This window comes from Humulus lupulus, chromosome 2 (assembly GCF_963169125.1).
Source record: "Humulus lupulus chromosome 2, drHumLupu1.1, whole genome shotgun sequence".
Classification (NCBI taxonomy): domain Eukaryota; kingdom Viridiplantae; phylum Streptophyta; class Magnoliopsida; order Rosales; family Cannabaceae; genus Humulus; species Humulus lupulus.
The window spans coordinates 93299280-93325627 of record NC_084794.1 but is presented as its reverse complement, the minus strand read 5'-3'; the positions used below and the strand labels follow the sequence as shown (position 1 = coordinate 93325627).

Sequence of the window (26348 nt, the reverse complement as noted above, 5' to 3'; positions counted from 1 at the left end):
TGACACTCACTACAAGAAAAAATGCTTTAATAACACCAAAAATGTGTTATCAAAATATACCATAGCACTTTCTGATGTGTTAAGACTGACTATGTTATCGTAGGTCAGGGTACTTTACATAACACTTTATCATTGTTATGCAGATGTGTTATTATACTGTCAACGATAACACACTTTCTTTGTTATTGTAATAAATAGATAAGTGTTTAATTATATTATTTATAGTCGATTATATAACACATTTCAATACTTATAAATTTGTGTTATACTACACTTTAGCATAACACATTTTTTGTGTTATAGTACACTTTAGTATAACACATTTTTTGTGTTATATAATGAAGTTTGCATAACAAAATTCTTTACTTATAAAAAGTGTTATTGTAATAGATATTATAACACATTTTTTGTATTATTTTAATATTCAGATAAGTTTAAATTCTCATTATATATTCATTTATATAACACTAATTTATTCTATTCTATTTTTATTTTTTATTTATATAATTAAAATTAGCTTTCTAATATATACTAGCATCATCAAATGAACTTGATTTTCAAATAACAAAAAGTAAAAAGCATTCAACATTGTATTAACAATCCACAAATTAGTTTAAAACATTGAACACTGTCATCAAATTATATTATAGCTCTCAGGAGACAAAGACCCAAAAACTTAAACCAATAAATCTTAAATCACATGGTAAAAAGAGTTATCACATTATCGCATATAAAGTGCATCCTAATGACCAAATATCAGCTCTCTCATCGATATCTGCATTACTTGGACAATCCCACAACTCAGGAGCTCAAAAAGGTGCTGAACAATGCTCAGATGCCCATTCCTACACAACAAGCAATGAGTCCACCATCAATACAAGTACGAAATATTTAATGAAAGATGAAATCTATGTCCATTCCTCCATTACTTTGGCATATTCTAACAATAGGAACTTTTAAATTGTACAAATTAAAAATTCAAACATTTTGTAATTTGATAAGTTTTTTCAATGAGGCTATCCAAACAGTAACTAAAAATGCAAAAACTTGATAGAAATCCTCAAAACATGAACACATGTCAAGTCTTCACAAATATGCCATTAATTAAAAAAATTCAATATTTTTTTATCTCTTAAGACTATGAAAAAATAAACTCAGACCTCATACAATACCAAAGCATTGGATCAATGTCATTCATAGTAGCATCTAATTCATTACATACAGAAAGAAATATCAAGTATGCAGCCAGAAAAAACTAGTGCATACACGGTGGCACGCTTTACTAGACTATATGCAATAGAGACAAGAAATCTAGGACCCAGAAAATCAAAGAAGTTTTTCCAGCTCGTCCTCTACATTAACCAATATGTAAATCAGAATAACCAGCATAAACTACCATTAAACAATCAAAACTCCAAACTACAATTTATTTATTAATGGAACTCAGTGTTTCATCTAATCTTTACATTGCTGGATTTAAGAGACTTATAATAGTATTTTTATTTTCTTTTGGAAAGGACTGCTTGTCATATATTTCTCTAGTTATGTATAAAAAAAAATTATTATGTGTGTGTCTCAACCCCTTCAAAACCATCCTGAGCATAACAAAACAAGAAACAGACCTGCCACTCAAGATGACCCAAAACTGCTTTTAGGAGGCCTTTTCTAAGATGCAAAATGTCTTGGGAATCCCCCTGCATCAACATGAAGGAAGTTGATTTAACACATTATACATACAACCTCTGTTGCTTGTATCAAGGTTTATATGACCTGTACCTACATTATTAGCATGTAATGGTATTGATGTCTTAATTACCAAAAAAAAGGATTTACTTTGGAAAGGAACCACTAAGACCACACCCAATCATGACTCATTCAGATCTCTCTAAGTGTCTCTGTCTAATTGTAAATACATGATATGTGTGCATGCTATGCAGAAATATAGATCATGTTTGGGTAATTCTAGTTAAAACTCGGTTCATGTCAAGAACAACTACATATCTTCCAACTAACAATGAAAATATACTAATTAATTGTACCACTTACTTGGGAGCATTTCCTTGTGAAGTAGCATGAAATGAAGTACAAAGCTGACCTAGATAACATAACATTTAATTCGGTTAATGTGAACCTTAAAATACTATATGATATATAACTCATATTTGAAACTCAATGAAAAACTAAAAAAACTAATGACAGTGAAACATTAAGGCTAAATAGGTCAAAGACCTTCTCATTTTCTGATTAGAATAGAGATTGGTGTATTTGGTTGTAACTTTAGATGATTTTCGTCATTGTTTTTAATCTTCATGTCTCCATTAAAAAGTTATACATTCTTGTTTCTTTTCATAAAAAAAAAAAAGGCATGGCCAGTTATTGTGGAAATAGTATTGCAAAACTGAAAAACAGGAACTCAGTATTTGGTGGTGAAATTTCCATCTCAGACAATAATCTTGCACTTTGATTGGTGTCGCTACTAGCTTATGTGATGGAAGCTAACAAGTTTTCACACATCTAATAGAAGAATACTAATATCATATAACAACTAAATAACAAAGAACACACTTACATTGATGGAATTCGTTTGAATAACCTGAGGTCCAAGACATCTTGGGGTATAACCAACATATTTATAAGATCCTGGAAAAAGAAATTTCATAAGAACATTAGTCAACAATAGACACATTCATGTTCACATAGATGAACCCCTACAGGCATGCTGACAAAGTGAAAATTGATGGAGCATTTATGTGTATTTATATGTATGTTTATAAGAAACAAAACCTTATTGAATATATAAGGAAATAATAAAAAAATAATATTAAAAAGGTGATAAGGTATCCTTCTCGAAATCCAAATAAGAGAATAAATTTTCATACTCACCCTTGAAATCATGTTACCAAGGAGTATAAGAGCAGCATCAACCTGCATTATTGCATACATAATGAATTAAAACCTAAAAGTATTCTTGCAAATGAATTATTGCAAATGCTAAGATAATTTGAGAGATAAAAAGCATTGATGTCCGCATATTGATAGGAATTGGAGCTACAAAACAGGTAACATGGCGTGAAAATCCTCGGTGAGTGTTGTTGATGAACTGAAAATTGGATACAGGTTTTCCAAGCATTCAAGAGGCTAGGATTCTCCACAAGAGCAAAGCTCAATACACAAGAATTTGTTACAGCTCATCTAAAACCGGTAACCAGGGTGGTTATTTATATATTTAGTTTCCCTTAATATATTTTACAATGTTCACATCACACAACTCATAAACTATTAGACTCCTAAATTAAGGAAGGGGAGAATTGTTGCATTTTCTTTATAAAAAGTAATAACAATTACAAAAAAGGAAACTTGATATTGCCAAATCAATCAGTTTATGATTTACCATAGCCACTTTCCTTTTTTGAGCTCTTCTCTTAAACGTGCATCAGCATGCTCTCTCTTCACCCGCTTGTCAGATGATGATGGCATATCTCTATTAACACAAGCCTAAGAATAAAAATCACATTAGATACCTCTTACCTGAATCTTTATCTCAGGAAATCTGACATAAATCACAACTTTTATAACATGAATAGAAATAACTACCCGATAGAATAAAGCAGCTGCAAGGTCAACAAGACCATACTGTGACCTACTTAAAGCTCCAAATCTATCATCTTTAGTTGCCTCAGCCCTGAATAAGTATAGATTTAATATTACTTTTCTATTGATAAAATCAAGTTGTATAAATAAAAAGATGACAGTCATCATCTGTATTACAACCTTGGCAGTAGCAAAAATGCTCCTTCTAACAAATAGCAAGCAAGACCATTAAAAGCTTATTTAACGCATGGAATGTTCATAACAGTTCATTAATAAGTAATTACGCAAATATAACAAGAAACATGTATTCCAACAAATAAGATTGTCCTGGCATATAATTGGCAGAAAAAAAATACCTCCTCCATTCATATCAAGCCATGACGACGATCGGGCCAATCCAAAAGGAGTTGATGCCAAAGGATCGGGCCAATCCAGAAGTAGCAAGAGGGCTGCTAGTGCAAACCCTTCCATCTCGAACAAGAGACGAGTTGTCAGTGCCAACTCTTGATATTGGACCAATCAGAGATGGAACAACACTACTTGGACTTCTTCTATGAGCCAAAGAAGGTAGGGAACTCAAAGGAGACCCAGTATGCTTCCAATATGCTACAGCAATTGACTTGAGATGATTGTTAGGACCAAACGAAAATCTCCCTAGAGCTACCAGGATGGAAAAGAAATCAAACTTCATTAGCTCAGTTAACAAATTACAATACTACCCCGGGAGGAGCAGGTTTGTTTGAGCAGCCTCAAGAGTATTGTTTACTGAGTTTTTCGGAAACGAATACAAACAGAATAATAAAAAGATAAGAACTGTAGAAGTGCTGAAATGTAACTAAACAAACAGTGTTTTTACGTGGTTCAGGCGTTAACGAGCCCTAGTCCACGAGTCGATGTTATTATACTTGGAAAGGATTACAGTCAGATGGCTGGTGTACAAGAACTTCACACACTCACAATGTTTCTCTCGGGTTCTCTTGAAGAAGAAGAAGCTAGAGAGATTTTAGCAGAGTTCTTGCTATGTGATTTGTTGGCCGTCCCTCTTCTTGTAAAATGAAGGGGTCTTTATAGCTAGGGTTTCGGATTAGGGTTTTTCTCTACGTACATGAGTCTTAATTACACCAGCCATAAATAGGGGATACAATTACTGTAGTAGCATGGCTACAAGACTCTATGTGGGTATATTTACGTGAAAGTATGGGGAACACACAAAGTCAGCCGTCTTCTCCAAGTTGTCAGCGGAACAGTAGGCGAAAAAGTACCCTTAGGCGTGCTGGGATGTGTGCGGCTTTGACCTGACGGGCGTGTCAGGCGGGATCCTGTGTCAGGCGGATATCATTCCAAATATGCCTCCTCCAGGACTCGACCATTTGGTTTTGTTCCGTGCGAGGCACGGAACTGTTTCCGCGGAGACCACTCGAAGAGCTTCTCCTGGAAGGGGCTTCCCCGAAGGATACCCCTTCGGGAGTCCGGGAGAGTTGACGAGTTTCCGTGTTGTGTTTGCTTGGAAGAGTAATCCGGACACTACACGGGAGAGGCGAAGCCTTTCTGTCCATCCGCGAGCTCTGGTCACCTACCGTGAAAGACATCGACAATTCTTCTTCCCCGAGGACATCAATCTAAACGCTATCCGGACATCTGGATAACATTTACCCCCCAAGGTCACAGAGCTTCGAGAGATCCGGGGGCTTGTACAATCTTCCGGGTATTTCGGTCTCTTAGATTAGACGAGGGGCCACCTTCGGTGTTCCCGGAAGGATTCCTTTTTCCTGTCTGAGTGTTAGTATGAAAAAGAAAGGGAATTTCTTCTATTTGAACTCAGGTATTCAAGTGCGGCAAGGACCACGTGTCATGCTGGGAATGGTTCTGCGACCAAGACGTGTGCGTGAGGTGACTGGTTAAGTATGCGTGCGTCAGTCATCCGAGTAATGATTTGACGGTTTTTAATGGTACTCCGGGCCCGAGGTGGTGTAATGATGGGAAATAAATACTTTATTCCCATCCGAGGAGTCATAAATAGGATCGTCGCTTCATCTCCAGCCGTTGGATCTGATGCACACGGAATGGGAAGATTGGGACCGTCCATTTGAGGAATTCGAAACGACTTCCTCCCTGCTATAAAAACGAGGGAAAGGACCTTTCTTCCTCTTTACGCTTTCAAATTCTCTATCTTTCAGATTCTCAAATTTCCAAACCTTTGAACTCTCAGGCTTCCCAGCTTCCGTTCCTCCGAACTTGCCATTTCTCTTGGTAAGGATCTGGAAACTTTTCTGTTGATTTGGCAGTGGGTTTATTCGCCGAAGTTCCTGGTTTGAATCGCTGTTCGTCTTTGCAGCTTTTACTTCTCGCGATCGTGCTGTGCAGTGATCCAGTTACTCCTTCAACCTCCAACTACCCGAATATCAGTAAGTATTTCTACTTTGCTCTTTCCTCCCAAACCTTAGGTTGTTGGTAGTTGTTAGAGTAGAGGTTTCTGCCATTATCGCTTATGTGCATGCGTGAATAGGGCTTTGGTAGGCATGTGATTGATGTGAGTCGATAAGTAGCCTTTTTTGCATGCTTTGGCGATTTGCGTTTGGAAAGTCGTTCCTTGTTTTGCTGTTTTAGGGCATAAGCATGAACGCCTTTAGGGTGTCTTTCTCTGGAAAAACACTTCTTTTGGTGGGCTTAGGCTCGGAGTCTGAGTTCGGTTCCTTGCTGCCCTTCGGGTGGCATGGTGCCAATCCCTCGGTAAGCTCGGTGGGAGCCTCTCCAAGCAGTTTTCGGGGAGGGTCTCCCCGACGCCTTTGATACCACTAGGGTATGACAAGGGTGCTGACTACTTAGAGTGTTTTCTTCTTTCTTTCTTTTGTCCAGTGATGAACATCTCAAAGGAACAACTCCTTGCTGTGGGGGAGGCTGATTCTGCCCAAGAGAAGGGCTCTCCTATCGCTGGTGCAAAGGGGAAAGGAAAGGCGAAAGTGGTCGCGGCTAGCCCACCGACCTCCAATAGTTCCATCTGGGAGATGGACCAAAAGCCGAACCTTTTCAGGAATTATGGCATGCTGGAGCTGTATTCCTCCGAGGCAGGCCTGAAGAACATCCCAGGTCTGATGTGGCACCGTCTGTCGGTGCTGGGCGAGTCAGCTAGCCAGAGTCACGAGGGCTTTGGTGCCTGGAGCTGGGCACACATAGTGTGTGGGGCGCACTTGCCCCTAAGGAGTTACTTCGCCAATTTCTGTGTGAAGGCGGGGATTGCCCCCTTCCAGTTGATTCCTCCCAGCTACAAGCTCCTAGCGGGGTGGTTCATCTTTTGCAAGTCCCGGAAACTGGAAGCTCCTACCCCGGAGGAGGTGCTGTACTTCTACGGGTTAAAGTCTCAGCCTATGAGGGGTCATTCAGACAAGGTGGGGTTTTACAGGCTGGAAAGGCACCCGGACGTGATGTGCCCCACTTGCCATACCGCGAGGGTTCCAGACCTCCGGGAATACTGGTTCCTGACGACTGGCTTCCCGCTGAAGAGGGTACCAGCCCTATCTTTGGACTTCAAAATCCCTGGTAAGTGCTTCTTCCTCTCCTTTTCAACTTTGTTTCTTCGCGTTTGATTTGCCTTTTGGGAGGATCTCTAACGCTTGTATTTGATTTTTGCAGAAGTCGTTCCGCGGACACCTCGCTGCGCGGAGATGATAAGGAGGTCCAAGTTCTACGAAGGGCTTTCTGAGGAAGAGTTGAAAGTGGAGGGACTTGTGACCTCCGAATCGTTGAGGGAGTATGGGCTACTCGCCTCTTTCCAAAACATCGAGCCAGTGAGTGGCAGGGGGCAAAGTCAGGTGTCAGCCGACATCCGGGAGCAGATTGCCCTGAAGCTGTCCAAGGTGATCACCCAAGCAGCCCGGGACGAAAATACTTTATCTCCTAGTTGGGCGGAGAGATTCCCCGACCCCCAGCGGGAGGAAGAGGAGATCGAGGCTCGCCACGCCGCGGCTTACCCTAACGAAGGGGCTCCGGGGGCTAGTACCTCCGGGAGAGGTAAGACTAGTTTTCGATTGATCCACACCCCCAGCCTGTCTGAGGTTTCCCGGACCTCTCAGATAGGGTTTGATCCCCGTTTCCTTAGGCTAGATCCGCATAGGATACCCTTCGACAGATACTGCGATAGGGTAGATGAGCTCCTCGGGTGTCTGAGTGACGGTAGTTTGCCAGAAGGTGTCATCATGGTTGACCCTTCTTCCCTCAGCATGTCATTCCCGGTCTTCAAGGAGTACGGGAGCTTCCTGGAGCAGGAAGCGGTGTTTTGTTTTGCTCGGGGAAGGCCATCCACGTTTCTCGTGCATGGTCGTCCCTTTCAAACTTTTCTTTTTCTTGTTTCTTGTTCCCTGCTGGCGGGCTTGCTTGTGCTTTTATGTTGTTGATTGTCTTGTCTTCCGCTTATCTTCTTTCTCATTGCTTGTTGGTTCGTTAACCTTGCTTTGCACGTTTCTTGCAGAGTATCCAGAAGCCAAGATGTTGGGGAGGGTTACTTTGCTTATTAAGAAGGCTGCCACCAACCAAGACCCGTCCACGGGGAAAGGACGGAAGACCAAGGCTGGTAGGGGAGGTAAAGCTGCCTCCCCCAAGAAGACAAGTGGCGAGGCGCAAGCGTCTCCGAGGGTAGAGAAGTCTCCTGCTGACGGGCCTTCCGAGACTATGATGGTCTCGAGTAGCAGCAGCGACGGGGAAGGGCTTGTGTTCCCCGTGAGGACAACTGGGGTGAGCAAGCGTCCCGGAGAAGATGCTGAGGGCGCTAAGAACAAACGCCTTAGACACTCTTCTCCCGGTCGAAGGCAACAACAACAGCAACGACAGCAACCACAACTACAACAACAACAGCAGCAACAAGAACAACAGAGACAATCACCAACGTCACAGCAGCAGCAACAAGGGCAATTACTTCTGCTGCCGCAGCAGCAAAAGCAACAGACCGGGGCCTTAATACCCCGTCTGCCTCCTCCCCCAGCCCAAAGGGGGTCCACCCTTCCGGGGTCTCCTTCTTCTCAGACAACCAACCTTCCTCTGCCTGGCCTGAAGTTCCACTTCCCTCGGAAGCCAACCAGTTTCCCCGCTGCTCTCCTGGAGGGTGTAAGACGGGCCGATAGTTTTTTGAAGAGGCGGTTAGAGGCGGAGAAGGCTGTTACTCAGGGAAGGGCAGATAACTTGTCTGCCGTGAAGAGAGCTGAGCTGGCCGAGGGGGTGAGATCCCTTCACCCGGCCGGAGCGGTTTTGGATGGTCCAGCCTTGGAGAAGAGGCTGGTGCCTAGGCTCGGACGTGCATTGGCGCCGTTCGGAGCTGAGATGATGGAGGACATGGCCCTGAGCTTGTGCGAGCTCAATTCTGAGAAATGGGCCATCAGTAGCAGTAAGGATCCGCTGTTGCTGACACACGCTGTGAAGCAGCAACTGTCCGGGGTAAGCCGTCAGTTGTTGTTTTTTTTGGGATCATCTATCTTTTGGTCCGGCTTTAGCTCATTCTGTTGTCTTTCCTTGCAGGCCTCTATGATCGCGGAACGCTCGTTCCGGGAGGTTGGTGCAGTTCTGGTTCAACTGGAGGAGAGCCAGCTGGCTCGCCAAGCCTTGGAGGCGGAGAAGCAGAAACTGACCCAACAGGCCTTGGAGGCTTCGGAGAAGATTGATCAGGCCCGGCGCACGGCTGAGGAAGAGGCGGACAAGAAATATCTTGCCAAATACCAAGAGTACCGGGCCAAGGCAGAGAATGAGTTTAGACAGCGGTCGGATGGGATGAAGGCTAAAAACTCCAAGCTCCGGGAAGAGCTGTCCCAAGCCAAGGTGGAGAAGGATACCTTGGAAGCTCGCTTGCAATCAAAAAATGATCTCCTCCTTAAGCAGCAAGAGGAATATTCCACTCTTCAGAGTAAGCTGCACGAGGAGGAGCAACTCCATAAGAGGAGCAGGGATCTCGTGTCTATGCTGCAGTTGGGGCTCGCCGAGAAGGATAAAGAGATCGGGGCCTTGCAATTCACTGCCAGGGGGCATGTGACCGAGAAGCAATCCGTGCTGAGCCAAAATAGGGAGCAGCGCAAGGAGATTGATTCTCTTAAGGGGGAGCGTGATGCCTCCAAGGCCGAAATGGAAAAATTGAGGGCTCAACTAACTGTCGCGGAGGCACAGCTGGCAACCTCCGAGGCGGAGCGCTTGAAGGAGAAGGAGGATGCTGAGGTGATACTGAACAGGACGATTAATATATCGCATGTGGTCCTCATGCATCAACTCTGGAAAGTGAACCCGGAGGTATTAGGCTATCTGGGAGATGATGCCGAAGCCATGAGGGAGAAGCTACTCGTGTGGGATCAAGGCCCAGAGGCGTACATCCAAACTTACAACATTGACGAACGTGCTGGAGCTCCTGAGGTGGGAGATCCCGGAGAGGCGGGGACCTCTGATCCTTCTCATGACAAAGTTCCGCCTTCCAATGAGCCGACTCCGCCAGCCTCAGTTGAAGCCAATGCCCCCGAAGCCGCGGTCGTGGAAGCAGCAGTTACCCCCAATGCTTGAAGGGGTTTTATCTTTAATTTATTTTTCATTTTGAGTTTTTCATTGCGGACATATTTGCCATAATTATAGCATTCTCCTTTCTTTTCTGCCGAGTTCTTTATTTATCTTTGCGCTTAGGGTAGACTTTTATACGGTAGAAACTGTTGTAGGGGCGTATGAGGTTTTGGTTCCAACGGCCAAAACCTATGCACTTCCCACTTGAAGCTCTAACGGATGACGTCTTTTCCCACGTAGTTTCTAGGTTACGAAGGTTTCCTGGTTCCAACGGCCAGGCTCCTTTCACCGTATTTTAGCTTTCCTAAGGAAAATAGCCAATCCCGGGACTTGTAGTTATACTGTTCGCTGGGATTGCTAAGGTGAGCCGTTCCATGGTTTGGAACGGGAGTTCTTTTGGTGAGTGTCGCTAGACTTAAGGTTAGATCTTTGCGAAGCAAAACCAACTGTTGTTGCGAACCTCATGGTGGCTGACTTCAGGGACCTGGCATGGAGCCCTGCGAGGCAAGGCTCGTTGCTGTCGGGGAAATCGCCACGCCCACTAGGTGTGATCCCGGACCAGGGGCTTTGCGAAGCAAGGCCTGCTGTGAGTGGGGGATCGACCATGTCTGCTCCTGGAGCTGAGACTTGCAATGGTCGAGGAGCTCGCCATGCATTATTTTGTGAGATCCGGAGCTGGAGCCTGCGAAGCAAGGCTTACAACGGTTGCGGATCTTGTCATCTTTCGCCTTGCGGGACCCGGAGCTGGAGCTTGCGAAGCAGAGCTATACAGTGATCACAGATCTTGCCATCTTTCGCCTTGCGGGATCCGGAGCTGGAGCTTGCGCAGCAAAGCTCTACAGCGATCACGAATCTTGCCATCTTTCGCCTTGCGGGACCCGGAGCTGGAGCTTGCGAAGCAAAGCTCTACAGCGATCGCGGAGTATTCTGCAAAGGACTTGTCAGGGAGTTGGGGGTGTTTTGGCGTAGCTCTATGAACGTGCCTCAACCCCTAGTCCTGTCCATCGCTGGGCTACACAGGAGATAATTTTCATGATACATACTGGCAGGCATTTCCATGGAAATTTTCACATAAGCACATAATGCACATATGACACGTAATGCAAGCATGTTCATGGCAACAAATAAACCTAAGCTTAACAATTTAAACATTTCAAACAATTTAAAAATTTCAAACATAATGCTAGCACATAAGTGGTGTTCTGGGTACGTTTTGTTCAAGGGGCGTATGGCTATGCCTTAGCCATGTATACCCCCCCAAGTGAGCGTGGGGTCCGGACGTCTCCGGACCGCGTGGTCACTTGTTTAAACGCAGCTTTGAATACAGGGATAAAAAGTGCAGTAAAAGCGGAGTGAATCTCTCCGTGTTTCATTAAATTAGCCTGCTAGGCGTGAGTTTTACAACAGGGAGGATTATTTCCACATTTTTCACTTTTGCTAATTTCACCAAGGACTTCCGACTGGATGGTCCGGGGCCTACTGGTAGTAACGGCGGAGGTGCTCCGCGTTCCAGGCGCGCGGGACTTTAGATCCGTCGAGTCTCTTTAAGTGATACGTCCCATGGCCCACTTTTTCTTGGACTTCGTAGGGGCCTTCCCAGTTGGGTCCGAGGACTCCTACTCCCGGATCCTGCGTAGCAGGAAATACTCTCCGTAGGACAAGATCCCCAACTTCGAATGTACGGCTCTTGACTCTCGTGTTAAAGTGTCGGGCTATCTTGCCTTGGTACATTTTTAGTTGGACCTGCGACTGCTCCCGGAGCTCTTCGATCATGTCCAAGGACTCCTGGAGAAGGGCATGGTTCCGGGAAGGGTCGTAGGTATCTTGCCTGTGAGAGGGGATCATAGTTTCTACTGGGATGACGGCCTCGCAACCGAAGGTCATGGAATAAGGCGTGTGCCCCGTCGAAGTTCTCTCTGTTGTGCGATAGGCCCAAAGTACTCGCGGAAGTTCTTCCGGCCAGTGAGCCTTGCAGGCTTGGAGTTTTTTCTTCAACGTGGTCTTTAATATTTTGTTTACAGCTTCCACTTGCCCATTAGCCTGGGGTCTGGCGACTGCGGAAAAGCTTTTGATAATTCCATGCGAAGCACAGAAGTTCGTGAAGTGTTCACTGTCAAATTGCTTTCCGTTGTCGGACACAATTTTTCGTGGAAGCCCAAAACGACACACTATATTCCTGATGACAAAGTCCAGTGCTTTTTTAGATGTGACCGTGTTCATAGGTTCAGCTTCAACCCATTTGGTGAAGTAGTCTACCGCGACTATGGCATACTTCACTCCACCCTTTCCAGTTGGGAGGGAACCTACTAGGTCAATGCCCCAAACGGCGAACGGCCAGGGGCTGGTCATTAAGGTAATTTCTATAGGCGGCGCTCGCGGAACCTTGGCGTACCTCTGGCACTGCTCACATTTCTTGACATAATCCACACAATCCTTCTACATGGTGGGCCAGAAATATCCTTGTTGAAGGATCTTTTTGGAGAGGCTCAGCCCGGAGGTATGATCGCCACAGAAGCCTCCGTGAACCTCATGGATGATGGTGCTGACTTCGGTTCCGGCAACACACCTAAGGAAGGGTATGGACAACCCCCTGCGGAAAAGCTTTCCATCCATAACCACGTATCGGGGAGCTTGATATTGGAGCTTCCTTGCGTCAGCTTTATCAGCGGGGAGCTCTCCGGTGGTGAGAAATCTGAGGATGGGTCCTATCCAGGAGTGGGAATGGTCGATGATGGCGTTTATCCTTCATGTCTCAGTACTGGGGGCTTCTAAGTGCCCGATGGGGACTAAGCCATACTGTTCAATCTCTGGGTCCGTCGCAAGCTTGGCCAGCGTGTCCGCGAGTGAGTTCTGGTCCCGGGGGACCTGGCGGATTTGGTAGCCTTTGAAATGCTGCAGTAGATCGCGGGAGAGAGACACGTAGGCAGCCATTCTTTCGCCTTTCGTCTGGTATTCCCCGGATATTTGGTTTACCACAAGTAGGGAGTCGCTGTATACTTCGATTTTTTGGGCTCCGACTTCTCTGGCCAGTCATAATCCAGCTAACATGGCTTCGTGTTCTGCCTCGTTGTTGGATGCTGGGAACGCGAAACGGATGGCGCTCTAGAGCTGATGCCCTTGGGGAGATATTAGGATGACCCCCGCTCCAGCTCCTTTTTCATTTGAGGCTCCGTCTACATATACTTTCCATGTGGGAAGTTCCGGGACAGGATCTTCCGGGAGGTCATTCATTCCCGAGCATTCCACAATAAAGTCCGCGAGAGCTTGACCTTTTATGGAAACACGTGGTTGGTAGTGGACGTCGAACTGGCTCAGTTCCATGGCCCACTTAAGCAATCTGCCAGAAGACTCGGGCTTCTGCAAGACTTGTCGGAGAGGGTGGTTGGTGAGTACTTTGATGGTGTGCGCCTGGAAATATGGCCTCAGCTTCCGTGAAGCAATTAGCAAGCAGAGGGAGAGTTTCTCGATCATTGAATATCTGGACTCGGCGTCCAATAACCTCTTGCTTACGTAATACACAGGGAGCTGGATACGGCCATCTTCCCGGACGAGAGCGGCACTCACTGCGTACTCAGTCACAGCTAAGTATAAGAACAACGCCTCTCCTTCGACAGGTTTGGACAGAATGGGAGCTCGGGTTAAATGTTCTTTGAGGTGTTGGAAGGCTGCTTCGCATTCGGGGGTCCACTCGAACTTCTTGTTTCCTCGCAACACATTGAAGAAGGGGATACACTTGTCAGTGGCCTTGGATACGAAGCGGCTGAGAGAAGCTATCCTTCCGGTAACGCTCTGGACATCCTTATGTTTCCGGGGGGAAGGCATATCTATGAACGCCTTTATTTTCTCAGGGTTGGCTTCCACTCCGCGGGAGCTGACAATGAAACCGAGGAACTTCCCAGACGAGACCCCGAAAGTACATTTCTTTGGATTCAGTTTCATCCCGTACTTTCGGATCACGGCGAAAGCTTCCTCAAGGTCGTCACTGTGGTCCCCGGAGGTCTTGGACTTTACCAACATGTCGTCCACGTACACCTCCATGTTCCTCCCCAGTTGGTCCTTGAACATTCTATTTACTAGACGCTGGTACGTCGCCCCAGCATTCTTCAAACCGAAAGGCATGACCACGTAACAGTAGACACCCTTGTCCGTGAGGAAGCTGGTGTGTTCCTGGTCCGCGACATGCATCTTGATCTGGTTGTATCCGGAGTACGCATCCATGAAGGATAAGAGTTCGTACCCGGAAGTAGCGTCTACCATCTGATCGATTCGCGGAAGAGGGAAACAATCTTTCGGGCAGGCCTTGTTTAGGTCCGTGAAGTCAATGCACATTCTCCAGGACCCATCGGGTTTTGGGACCAGAACTGGGTTGGCCAACCACACGGGATAGTGCGACTCCTGGAGAAAGCCTATGGACATCAACTTGTCCACTTCAGCTTTGACGGCTTCGGCCCTCACTGGGTCTAACGGCCTCCTCTTTTGGCGAATTGGAGTTGCGGATGGGTTTATGTTGAGCGCGTGGCACGCAACATTGGGATTAATCCCCGTCATATCAGCGTGGCACCATGCCAGGATATCCTGATTATCCTTCACAGTGGCCACGATCTTATCTCGAATGGCCGACGGCAGGTTTTTCCCCACCTGAATGACTTTGGTGGGTTCTCCCGGGTTGAGGATCACCTCTTCGACTCCCTCCATCGGCTCTATTGCTTTCTCGATTCCCACTCTTGGGTCGAGTTCGTCAAAGTATGCCCCTTGAGCACCCCCAGTTTCTGGTAATTCTTCCGCTAAAGGAACGGCAGCAACCGTCTCCTGGACCGTGTAGACGGATCGAACGGAGACGTTGTAACAGCTTCGTGCACTCCGTTGGTCTCCTCGGAGGGTGCCGATACGCTCATCGTCGCATGGGAACTTCAAGCATAAATGGCGTATCGAGGTTATGGCCCCACAATCTATTAGGACCGGTCGGCCTAGGATGGCATTGTACGCCGTGGGGCAGTCGACCACCACGAATGTGCTGTGCTTGAAGGCACAAGCGTCGCTCTCTCCTCTGAGGGTGACTGGAAGTTGAATTTTGCCTAATGGCATGAGTGCATCCCCATTGAACCCTTGAAGCTGTATGGGTCATGGGGCCAGGTCTGTCTCGGTTAATCCGATCGCATGGAAGGCCGCTTTGAAGAGGATGTTTACGGAGCTTCCGTTATCGACCAAGATCCGTGAGACCTTCTTATTGGCAATCTGGGCTTCCACCACGAGGGGATCGTTGTGGGGGAAGTGCACATGCCGAGCGTCGTCCTCCGTGAAGGTGATGGGAAGGTCCATCATTCGGGGACGTTGAGCAGGTGATTGAACCAAGGCGCACATCTCCCCAGTGTGTTCTAACTCCCTCATGTACCTCTTCTGGGAGTTACGGGTGCTTCCGGCAAGGTGTGGTCCTCCGGAAATGGTGGCTACGTGTCCGTCAACGGGTGGCGGAGCAAGGCCGGGCGGATATGGGTTGCCCGGTCCTGGAGCCAACAAGGCAATGGGCGCCGGAGCGGGTGGAGCAGGAAGCGCTGGGAACTGCGACCCGGGAGCTTGGGGGTGACCGGCTCCAGGAGCGCTAGCGGTCCCCCTCTGTCCCGTGGAATATGCAGCTCCGTGAACTACCCCCTGTCCGGGATAGATAATGGGTATCCTCACCCACTGACCGAGGTGTCCCGCTCTTGCCAGGGACTCGATCTCATCCTTCAGCTGAAGGCACTCATTCGTGGTGTGCCCCACGTCTCCGTGGAACTCACACCTCTTATTGGAGTCTCGCGGACGCCTTCCTCTGTGAGACACTTTCGGGGGCTTCCTGTAGTTGACCATATTACAGGTCGCCCGATAGACATTCTCTCGCGAGTCTATCAAACTGGTATATTCCGTGAACTTGGGCTCATAGTCCTTCCGGGGCTTCTTTGAATGGTCTCCCCGGTTGGAGTTTCTTTCGCTTCGTTTGCTCCGTGATTGGCTCAAATTTCGTTCTGGGGCTTCCGCTTGCGGCTGCGGCATGCCAGGAGCGATACTACATCCGTTTTGTACTGCTCCGTACCCAGAGAAATGGGTTTGACTCGGCGTCTGAGCAGACGCGGAAGGCCCATACACACTTGGAGTGAATTGGGCTCCTGGAAGCGTGAGGGCTGGTGCGGGAGCTTGCGAAGCAAAGCTCGGCGTAGTCACGGAAGGCGTTGGAGCTGGGGGAACTCCAAAGGCCTGCTGGTAGGCATCCTCAAGGTTGATGATTCCCTGAGCCTTTGACATGAATTCGGACAGCGTTTCTGCCCGTCTCCTCTGCATTTCCCCCCATAGCAGGGAGCCGACAGTAAGGCCCGATTGAAGGGCGATCAGCTTCATGTCATCGCTGACCTTGGTCTTTGCAGCAGCTTCCATCATTCTCTGAATGAAAGCTTTGAGGTTCTCATTGGGCTGCTGCTTGATGTTGGTTAAGGAACCAACCTCCATGTCGTGGTCGCGGGCAGCAATGAACTGCCTCCTAAACGCGGACTGTAGCTCCTTCCAACTGTGGATTGATCCGGGAGCTAATCTCTTCCACCAGTCCTCCACGGACTTGGTAAGGGTGAGTGAGAAGCACATGCATTTGGCGTCCTCACTGACACGCGCCACTTGCATCATTTTGTTGTATTTAGCTAGGTGGGTACGCGGGTCTGTCCTCCCATCATATAATTCTATGTGAGGCATTTTGAAGTTATCCGGGAGGGACGTTTCCGCGATCCTCCGAATACATGGTTCCGGGTCTTCCTCCTCAGAGTCTGACAGGGCCCCACTTTGCTTCCGGACCAGCTTGGTCAAGATGGCAATCTGTTCCTCGAGCCTCTTCGTATCACTCTCCGGGAGGTCACGTCCCCGGAGCTTGTCATTGATATGATTTCGGAGGTCAGCTCCGCGAGGCCGGGCCTTCTCTCCTTTGGCCTTTTCATACTTGGCCTCCAACTTTCTTCTTAGGTCCACCGTGGACCAGCTATCTTCGGAGTGCGAATTCGCAGCCCGACCGTCCTGGTTGACGGAATCACTGGGGCGGTTGTTCCTTCCCCTAGGCCTGGGTGCCTTAGCACTAGGCCCTTTAGGCACAGAGTGACCCCTTGGGGCTGAAGGACGTCTGGGCTTAGGAGCGCCAGAGACCTTCTGCGCGCGGGGGGGCAGTCGGCCTGGTGATTCACGCCTTTAGGAGGTGCAGGGGCGTCAGCGCGTACAGGCTCTCCAACTTTTTCTTTGCCCTTGTTAGGGGCGGCTTTGGATGGTCCAGCAGCGGCTGGATCCGGCATAGCGGCATCAGCACCACCTAAAACAGAGGCGTCCTCGTCCGAGTCGCCTAGGTCTCCGAACTTGCTTTGGAGGCGCTCCATCATGCGCTGCATTTTTTCGGAGAGGCGCTCCTGCTCAGCAAGCTTGGCTTTGGTGACCTCCAGTTCTTCGGCTACTTGGACCAGTTCTGGGTCCTTCTCATAGTAGCAGCCGTCCTTGTAATAACCGTCTTGGACGTACTCTTCTTCGTCTTCTAAGTATGTTGTATCTTCGGTACTGACCCGATCTTGGCGGGATGTCGGGTCTTCACCTTGGTAGTCCAAGGGTTCGCTTTACACCACATCTTCCATCGCAGTATCGGGGTTGACCGTAGCATTTTTGTCAACAGCGGATTTTCTCGTAGTCACCATCTCTTTAGCACGAAGTGAATACAAAAAACGTACACAGAAAAAGAGCTGACTAACAACTTCCTACAGCTCTCAATGAAAGCACCAAAATGTTTACCGAGTTTTTCGGAAACGAATACAAACAGAATAATAAAAAGATAAGAACTGTAGAAGTGCTGAAATGTAACTAAACAAACAGTGTTTTTACGTGGTTCAGGCGTTAACGAGCCCTAGTCCACGAGTCGATGTTATTATACTTGGAAAGGATTACAGTAAGATGGCTGGTGTACAAGAACTTCACACACTCACAATGTTTCTCTCGGGTTCTCTTGAAGAAGAAGAAGCTAGAGAGATTTTAGCAGAGTTCTTGCTATGTGATTTGTTGGCCGTCCCTCTTCTTGTAAAATGAAGGGGTCTTTATAGCTAGGGTTTCAGATTAGGGTTTTTCTCTACGTACATGAGTCTTAATTACACCAGCCATAAATAGGGGATACAATTACTGTAGTAGCATGGCTACAAGACTCTATGTGGGTATATTTACGTGAAAGTATGGGGAACACACAAAGTCAGCCGTCTTCTCCAAGTTGTCAGCGGAACAGTAGGCGAAAAAGTACCCTTAGGCGTGCTGGGATGTGTGCGGCTTTGACCTGACGGGCGTGTCAGGCGGGATCCTGTGTCAGGTGGATATCATTCCAAATATGCCTCCTCCAGGACTCGACCGTTTGGTTTTGTTCCGTGCGAGGCACAGAACTGTTTCCGCGGAGACCACTCGAAGAGCTTCTCCTGGAAGGGGCTTCCCCGAAGGATACCCCTTCGGGAGTCCGGGAGAGTTGACGAGTTTCCGTGTTGTGTTTGCTTGGAAGAGTAATCCGGACACTACACGGGAGAGGCGAAGCCTTTCTGTCCATCCGCGAGCTCTGGTCACCTACCGTGAAAGACATCGACAATTCTTCTTCCCCGAGGACATCAATCTAAACGCTATCCGGACATCTGGATAACAAGTATGAACAAGCTGCCAATATGCTTGTGGTACACAAATTTCAAATCATGGTAATGAGATGTATAGTAGCCAGAACCTGCATATGTATGGATTTAGTAGCTTATAACAGATAGAAAATCTACAATTATATCCAAATATATATGTATGAATGCAGTAGCTTATAACATAAGGTCTAAAATTATGTATATATATCTATGTATGGATACGGCTAAACAATAATTTGGCAGCCATGGAGATGGACCATAACAGTACAAAATTACAACAAGTGACTTGTGGTTGTAATGAAATGTTAGTGTCAATGTCAGTGTCAGCAGTCACAGATAAAATCATGGTGTGGCAGTGGACAGCTCCATTGGCACACTACCATCCACAAAAAAAATTGAAAAATAAGACAATGTCCGCTTTGTTGTCTAGAGGGTAAAACAAGGACATTTCATAGCATTAATTATCCAAACTATATAATTTTTTAACTATGTTAGAACCTTGACCCCGTCTGTGACCATCCACAATTACAGCCAAAACAAATGCAGCCATTGCACGCATATCTTGCCATAAAAAAGGGGAATTTTTTTTGAAATGTTGACTTAAGGCTCCGTTTCGACTCCAATAAATTCATTTACCCATGAGATCTCTTGGGGAAAAATATCGAACGAGTTGAACACGGGGGTAATACATTTCGGAGAAATTAGTGAAATCTCCAATTCCCCAAAGGGGTACCCCTTTTCGAAATCTTCGATTTCTCTAATATGGATTCGAGCAATGTTTTGATAGTGAATACTAAAGAATATGCGAGTACCATGGGCACAAAAGTTGTAGCCCTATGTCTTAGGGTTCTATGTATAAAACTTCGTGCAAATCCGAGTTGTGTAGAGGGTGATACAGTCAAAATACTGAGAGATGTACGAATATAAGGAAAAAAACTTGCGAAAATTGCCACTCAAAATATTATTTCAAATAAAGTAAGATACATATCCGGTTAAGCCTGTAAATATAAATCATAGTACTAGTATATTGCATTTTATGATTCATAAAATTAAGCATCTTAGATAGCATTATGTCAATGATTCACAACTAGAATAATTTAGTGCACAAACAATTGTGATGAGAGTGATAGGACCAAAACCTTCCCTAATAGATAGGGCTCCCAAGGAAAATTCTGGACAAGAAGGCAGAAGCAGCAGGTTGAAGTGGATTGTATGTAGCAACCAAAGCAGGCCCCAAGATCTTATTGCACCATGTCAGAAGTCCATAATTAAGTGCAGATGCAATAGTGCCCTGAAATGGAGTCACAAAGCAATTAATTCGTTTTTCATCATTTTTCTGTTCCTGACTAATGAATACAAGAACACTAATTACCAATTCTAAATATTTTCATTTATAGACATATCCACTGTAGATCAACTAGGACCAAAACAATATGTGCACATATAACAAAGCACAAACTTTGAAGAGTTAATTGGTAAATTTTTGTAATTGTGATAACATCGTAATTCACAGCTTTCTTTAATGGTGCTATCTTTAAGAAATCTATAGACATCACCTTTCTCTCTCAATAATTTGAGTTGAAGGAAAATGTTCTAAAAGGGTCAGATTATGGGGTTTAACTGTAAGTTTTGTATCGTGGACTATGTTTTGCTTCTTTTTTAGAACTTAGGTGATGTGTTACTAAATGGAAGGGGGAAAGTATATTTTAAATGAGCTCAAGATCCAGAGAATTCTGTAAAATCATAAGAAATAAATCAAAAACAAAAATGTCAACAGGGAACTTACAGCATTTATTACAGCTAAAACCTCAGACTGTGTTAGAGCCCAGTCTGTTGATTCGTTGGTCAGAAAGAATGATGTCACCACCATCAAGAAAGTACCAAAGAAGTATGAATATGCAGTGACTGATATGTTTGCAAGATACTTTTTTAAAAGTGGAGCCTGGAAGTTTTACAGAAGAGCAAGTTAAGTTAAGACATCAAAGCTTAAGGTCTCCATGATCAACACAAATGAGAGATCAAATTAACAAAAATTTCTATGAAACCTTCAAATACTAGGCAAATGCAAGATCAATATTGAACAACTCAAGTGTTTGTAACAATAACAAACAAATTTTACTAGATCCACAATGAATGAAAAACCATTAAACACTTGGTTTCCTGTCCTTTAAAAATTGCACTGCAAATTTATAACGTGAAGCCTACTATAATTAAGCTTAATTTTGGCTTTTCAAATGATACTTGATTACCCTCCTTAAAGAACGAAGAAAAAAAAAGTAACAACTTCTCAGCAAAAAAGTCTCTAGCAGAAAGCATAAAAGAGGACTCCTTTCCACTTCAGATTCACTTAGAAATTCAACATTAACAACTTTATCTCATTACTTTATTTCAACCAGTGAATTACAGTTATGCACCTGAATGGCCAGAAATGCAGCCATGCACATGCAGTTTCCATTTAAGCACAAAACTCCAAGGTGAAAATGATCAAGCCCAAACTCTAAAAAACTAGACATTAGCCATCCGACAGGTTCAGGTTGACCTCTGGCAATTATTTCACTGTGTTCTGAAAATTCAGGCTCCATATTTCCTATCAAAGCCCAACCACGGTAGAAACACATAAATACAGCACCAGAAACACAAATGAGAGTGCCTCCAATCTTCGCCTGACCTTTAGTCCTGAGCAAGTTCACTCGTTCTATACTGCATAAATAAGGTATACATATGGTATGTTATTAGACACCAGGATAAACAGCATCCATTCAAACACAATGGCGAGTAACTCCTGTCATTCTAGATAGATACAATATGAAAAAATTCCAAATAAAATAAAGATTCAAATTCTAGAATTTCAAACTGACCCCATTAGGACTGCCAAGATGAATGTAAATACTGGAATGGTAGGTTGTATGGCAGCAACATAAGTTGGATTTGTGTATCCAAGACCAATTAGACATAAAAGCTGGTTTCCAAATATCCTGGTTGAATTAAAGGAAAACAAAATTATATGAATCGACAAATAATACATGCTATGAGAATTTATAGATAAACACTGAAAATAAGATTAGAATACAGTGACTTACCCAGTTAACCCAAGAAAAAAGAATGTTAGGAGAAGATGTTTATTCAATGGTGGACGAATCCGCCTACACAGAGGAGACATGAAATATTACATTTGCAACATTTAATAAATTGACCAATGAAAATAATATAATAAGAAACCTTGCAACTTGCAAAATGTCAACATGGAAGCACTATTAAAAAGCACTTAAGGGCACCCATCATTGAGCCCCTTTGGCAATCAAGCACAAGCATAATATAGATTGAAAGATCAGCTACTTAAGCAAATATAGATTGGTAGAAGGATGGGAATGATCCCACATACTGAGACCAACTTAACTGAATCCACCAAAACATATTCCACAGAGTGATTTCACAAACAACTCCTCCCTATAAATAGTGTATTAGCACATTAAGTTGTCATCATTCTCACAAATAAAAGGCCAATTCCAACTTTTGATGAAAATAATGAAAGAATCTTGACATATTTTACAAAGAAGGGAAAAGGTGTAAAGTAGTAGTATTCCAAGGAATATTAACTATAAAGCTATTTTATCACTTTGGACTTTATGAAATATATAGACATATATGACTTTGCTCAACATAGAAGACGCTCCAGAAGCAAACCTAAAACAACAATAGCATAACTGAACTTTAAGCAATTTCAAATTAGTTCAACAACATCACAAAAATAAACCAATAAACACAATCAGCGTGTACACAAATGCGTATCTGAAACACATATTTCTGGGTCGAATTTATTGTATTAGAAACAAAACCGATCCACAGTTTGAAGTATGAGAAGACCCCACATAAACATTTCTTGGTTCCAATTTAAATGAAATCCTTCATGTGATATCAACACACGCCCATCTAACAGTGATTGAATAAAACAAGTATCGAACGGACAAATAATTAAACGTCAAAAGAGGGAATCTTGAATTGAATTTACCCTAATCAAAATCTAAAGAATGATTCACTATTTGAAGCAAGAAAACAATTATACAAAACCTTAAATACGAGGAAACCAAAGAAAGAAAGAAAGAAAGGAAAAAAAGAAGAGAGAGAGTATATGCGAGCCGAAGAAGAAAACGGGGATTGACTTCGGAGACGTAGCTGAAGAAGAAAATAGGGCAGTACGAACAATGTAATTAAAAAAGAATTAGCTGGGAAAAAATATAACTTTTACAAGTTATAGGCGCGCCCAAAATAAATTACCGCCAATTTTTCCTTTTACCACATATACGTATATTATAATACTTTTTCAGTACTATTATATTTTTATGTTATGAAAAGGGGTATTTGGTGTAGTGACTTCTTTCAATTCATCCACCACTCCTTCTGGAACTCCTTCCACCATTCCTGCTTCTCCACAAACTTTCGCTGATAATAATCCATTCGCAATGGCTCGCAATGATGAAATCCAACCAAGAACTCTCAATGACTACCTCCATCCTACTCGCACTTCCACGCCTTCATGCATTATTTCCCCTCCTAATATGCCTGCATTAGACTTTAAACCTGGCACGATTCAACTCTTGCCCACATTTCATGGAATGGAAAACGAAAGCCCATACGTGCATATCAGAGAATTCGAGGAGGTAGTAGCCACGTTCTATAACCGAGTCGAAAATGCTGATGCTGTGCGACTGAAGTTCTTCCCTTTCTCCTTGAAGGACAAAGCCAAAAGCTGGTTATACTCTTTGAGACCGAGGTCTATTGGAACATGGGAGGAGATGGCCAAATCCTTCTTTCTGAAACACATCCCTAGCCATAAGACCAATAGTCTAAAACGACAGATTTCCACATTCTCCCAAAAGGACAATGAAACGTTCTATCAAGTCTGGGAAAGATTCAAAGATCTGTTAAATCAATGCTCGCACCATGGCTATGAGAACTGTCGTTTGGTCAGTTACTTCTATGAAGGCCTCACGAGCCGTGAGCGCCAGTTTTTAGAAATACTATGCAATGGTGAATTTCTCGGAAAAGAGCCAGACGATGCTCTTGAATATCACGAAGAAACCGCGAAAAAGTCTCACACCTGGATTGGTCCAAGTGTTACTGATAGCACCAACCGACACAAACCATATGGGATTTATCAACTTCGAGAAGAGGATAGTGTTAAGGCCCAACTCAAAGCTTTGAAAAAGCAGTTTGAGATCTTAATGACGAAAAATGGAAAAAAATTGCACATGATCGCTCAAGCGGAACCGCAAGAACCTTGCTTTGTTTGTGGAGGGACGAAGCACTTAGCTAAGGACTGCTTAGCGTTGAATGAAATGAGGGGGGTTTATGAGGAACATTGCAATGCCTTAGGGGCATATAACAAGCCATTCTCCCATACGTAAAACCCTGGTTGGAGAAACCACCCAAATTTCAGTTGGAGAGATTCCAACCAAGCTCAATCGTCTGGAGGCCAATGGAGAAATGAGCAACAAGTTCAACCATCAAAGGCATATTTTGCACCTCAATAGAATGCTCATCCACAACGAATTCTCTCGAGAATACTCTTCATGCATTCATCGAGGAACAATCCGAACTTAATTGCCAAATGATGGAAGAAATCAAGGAAATGAAATGTCAATTCTCAAAATTGACTGAATCCTTGGCCATTCCGGAAAAAGGCAAACTTCCTTCCCAACCAAAATTCAATGTGCAAGGCCAACACATGGCCCAATCTTCAAATTCTAATGATCAAAATGTCAAGGAAGTGAATTCCATCACGACGAGAAGCGGTAAAACTTTGCAATACCCACCCATAAAATCCAACACTCCCAGTATTCCAAAAGTTACTCTAGAAAATCCACCACTCAATGCCTTTCCAAAAGTACCATTTCCCCAGGCTTTGAAACCTGTTGGGAAACTTCCTAATAACCGAGTTGAACTCCTTGAGCACTTGACACAAGTGAAGATTAATCTTCCTTTGCTTCACATCATAAAACAAGTGCCCGCTTATGCCAAAATCATCAAGGATCTTTGCACTGCAAAAAGGAAGCACCATGTCAAGAAGAGTGCCTTCTTAACTAAGCAAGTGAGTGTGGTGATTGAACAAAAGGCACCGCCAAAATACAAAGATCCCGGTTGTCCCACCATTTCTTGCCAAATTGGAACCCATGAAGTCAGCCAAGCCTTACTTGATCTTGGTGCGAGTGTAAATCTCATGCCTTACTCTGTATACTCACAACTCGGTCTTGGAGAAATGAAGCCAACATATGTTGTGTTACAGCTTGCTGACCGTTCCACCAAAAAGCCTAGGGGTATTGTTGAGGATGTATTGGTTCAAATTGAAAAATTCTATTACCCCGTGGATTTTCTTATTCTTGATACCCAATCTGTGGTGAACATTGGAGTCTAAAATTCCTATTATCCTCGGAAGACCATTCCTTGCCACTACAAATGCTTTGATCAATTGTCGGAATGGTCTAATGAAGATATCATTTGGAAACATGACTCTTGAAGTCAATATCTTCCACATCGGGAAACAACCCCGAGAAGATGATGAATGCTATCAAACATTCATGATTGACACTATAATTCCCAAGGAGGTTCAACTGCGAAACAACTTTGATAATCTTGATAAACTCCTCCTTCTATCAGATAATGAAAGTCCCAGTTCTATTGAGTCTACTCTTGCAGTATCAGATCACATAGACTCACGCAATAGAAGGACTCAGTATTGGTAACCTCGCTTTGAAGAGCTACCTCGTGAGAGGGCACAGCCGAAAACTTCAGCTGAAGAGGTTCCAATTGTTAAATTGACCCAACTTCCTGAGGGTTTGAAACATGCCTTCTTGGGAGACGGTGAAAACTTTCTAGTTATCATCTCATCCAACCTTCAAAATTCTCAAGAATTGCAGTTACTCAAGCTACTGTGGACGCATAAATCTGCGATAGGTTGGACGCTTGCTGATATCAAAGGTATTAGCCCTTTAATTTGCTCCCATCGAATCAATCTGGAGGACGAGGCTATCCCTCAAAGAGACCCTCAAAGGCGACTGAACCCCACAATGAAAGAAGTTGTAAAAAATGAAGTTTTGAAATTGCTATACGCTGGTATTATTTACTTGGTAGCAGATAGCAAATGGGTCAGTCCTACTCAAGTCGTGTCCAAGAAATCTGGCGTCACCGTGATCCAAAACGAAAAAGGGGTCCTTGTTCCCACGAAAACGGTGACGGGGTGGCTCATGTGCATTGATTATAGAAAATTAAATGCCGCCTCCCGCAAAGATCATTTTCCACTCCCATTCATTGATCAAATCCTTGAACGTGTAGCTGGCCATCCTTTCTATTGCTTTCTTGATGGATATTCTACCTATTATCAAATTGAGATTGCACTAGAGGATCAAGATAAGACCACTTTCACTTGTCCCTTTGGCACTTTTGCTTTTCGGCGTATGCCATTTGGCTTGTGTAATGCACCAGCTACTTTCCAAATATGCATGATGAGCATCTTTAGTGAAATGATCGAAAAATCAATGGAGGTAGTCATGGATGACCTCACGGTTTTTGGAAACTCCTTTGAGACAT

At 44.5% G+C, this 26348-nt stretch overlaps 1 protein-coding gene and 1 non-coding gene across 5 annotated transcripts; both read right to left on the bottom strand.

Moving 5' to 3' along the window:
- Nucleotides 1-596: 596 nt before the first annotated feature.
- On the bottom strand, nt 597-22808 carry LOC133818233 (WAT1-related protein At4g19185-like). Of its 4 annotated transcripts, none has more exons than XR_009885834.1 (9): nt 22774-22808; nt 21845-21907; nt 21623-21739; nt 21179-21464; nt 20551-20706; nt 19904-20055; nt 2884-2925; nt 2570-2640; nt 597-845 (listed from the first exon to the last, which is right to left on the bottom strand). XR_009885834.1 is itself a non-coding variant. In XM_062250988.1 (7 exons), the coding sequence occupies exons 3-6, from the start codon at nt 21625-21627 to the stop codon at nt 19909-19911; spliced, it is 594 nt and encodes a 197-aa protein (XP_062106972.1). In that variant the 5' UTR covers nt 21628-21739; nt 21845-21907; nt 22774-22808; the 3' UTR covers nt 2667-2925; nt 19904-19908. The 4 variants fall into 4 exon arrangements, 2 of the variants coding, with proteins under 2 accessions (XP_062106972.1, XP_062106971.1); XR_009885833.1 differs by lacking the exon at nt 597-845 and adding an exon at nt 2046-2095; XM_062250988.1 differs by lacking the exons at nt 597-845; nt 2570-2640 and having other exon boundaries at nt 2667-2925.
- Nucleotides 22809-23605: 797 nt separating this feature from the next.
- LOC133820140 (small nucleolar RNA R71) lies at nt 23606-23712 on the bottom strand. Its single transcript, XR_009886570.1, has one exon. It is a non-coding gene; the product is annotated as a small nucleolar RNA R71 (small nucleolar RNA).
- Nucleotides 23713-26348: the final 2636 nt, after the last annotated feature.

What these genes read in the sequence shown, in the direction of transcription:
- LOC133818233 (XM_062250988.1), bottom strand. An exon ending in CTGCATTTCTGGCCATTCAG is followed by an intron (nt 20,707 to 21,178) that starts GTGCATAACTGT and finishes TAAAACTTCCAG; the next exon opens with GCTCCACTTTTAAAAAAGTA. An exon ending in TTTTAGCTGTAATAAATGCT is followed by an intron (nt 20,056 to 20,550) that starts GTAAGTTCCCTG and finishes ACTCCATTTCAG; the next exon opens with GGCACTATTGCATCTGCACT.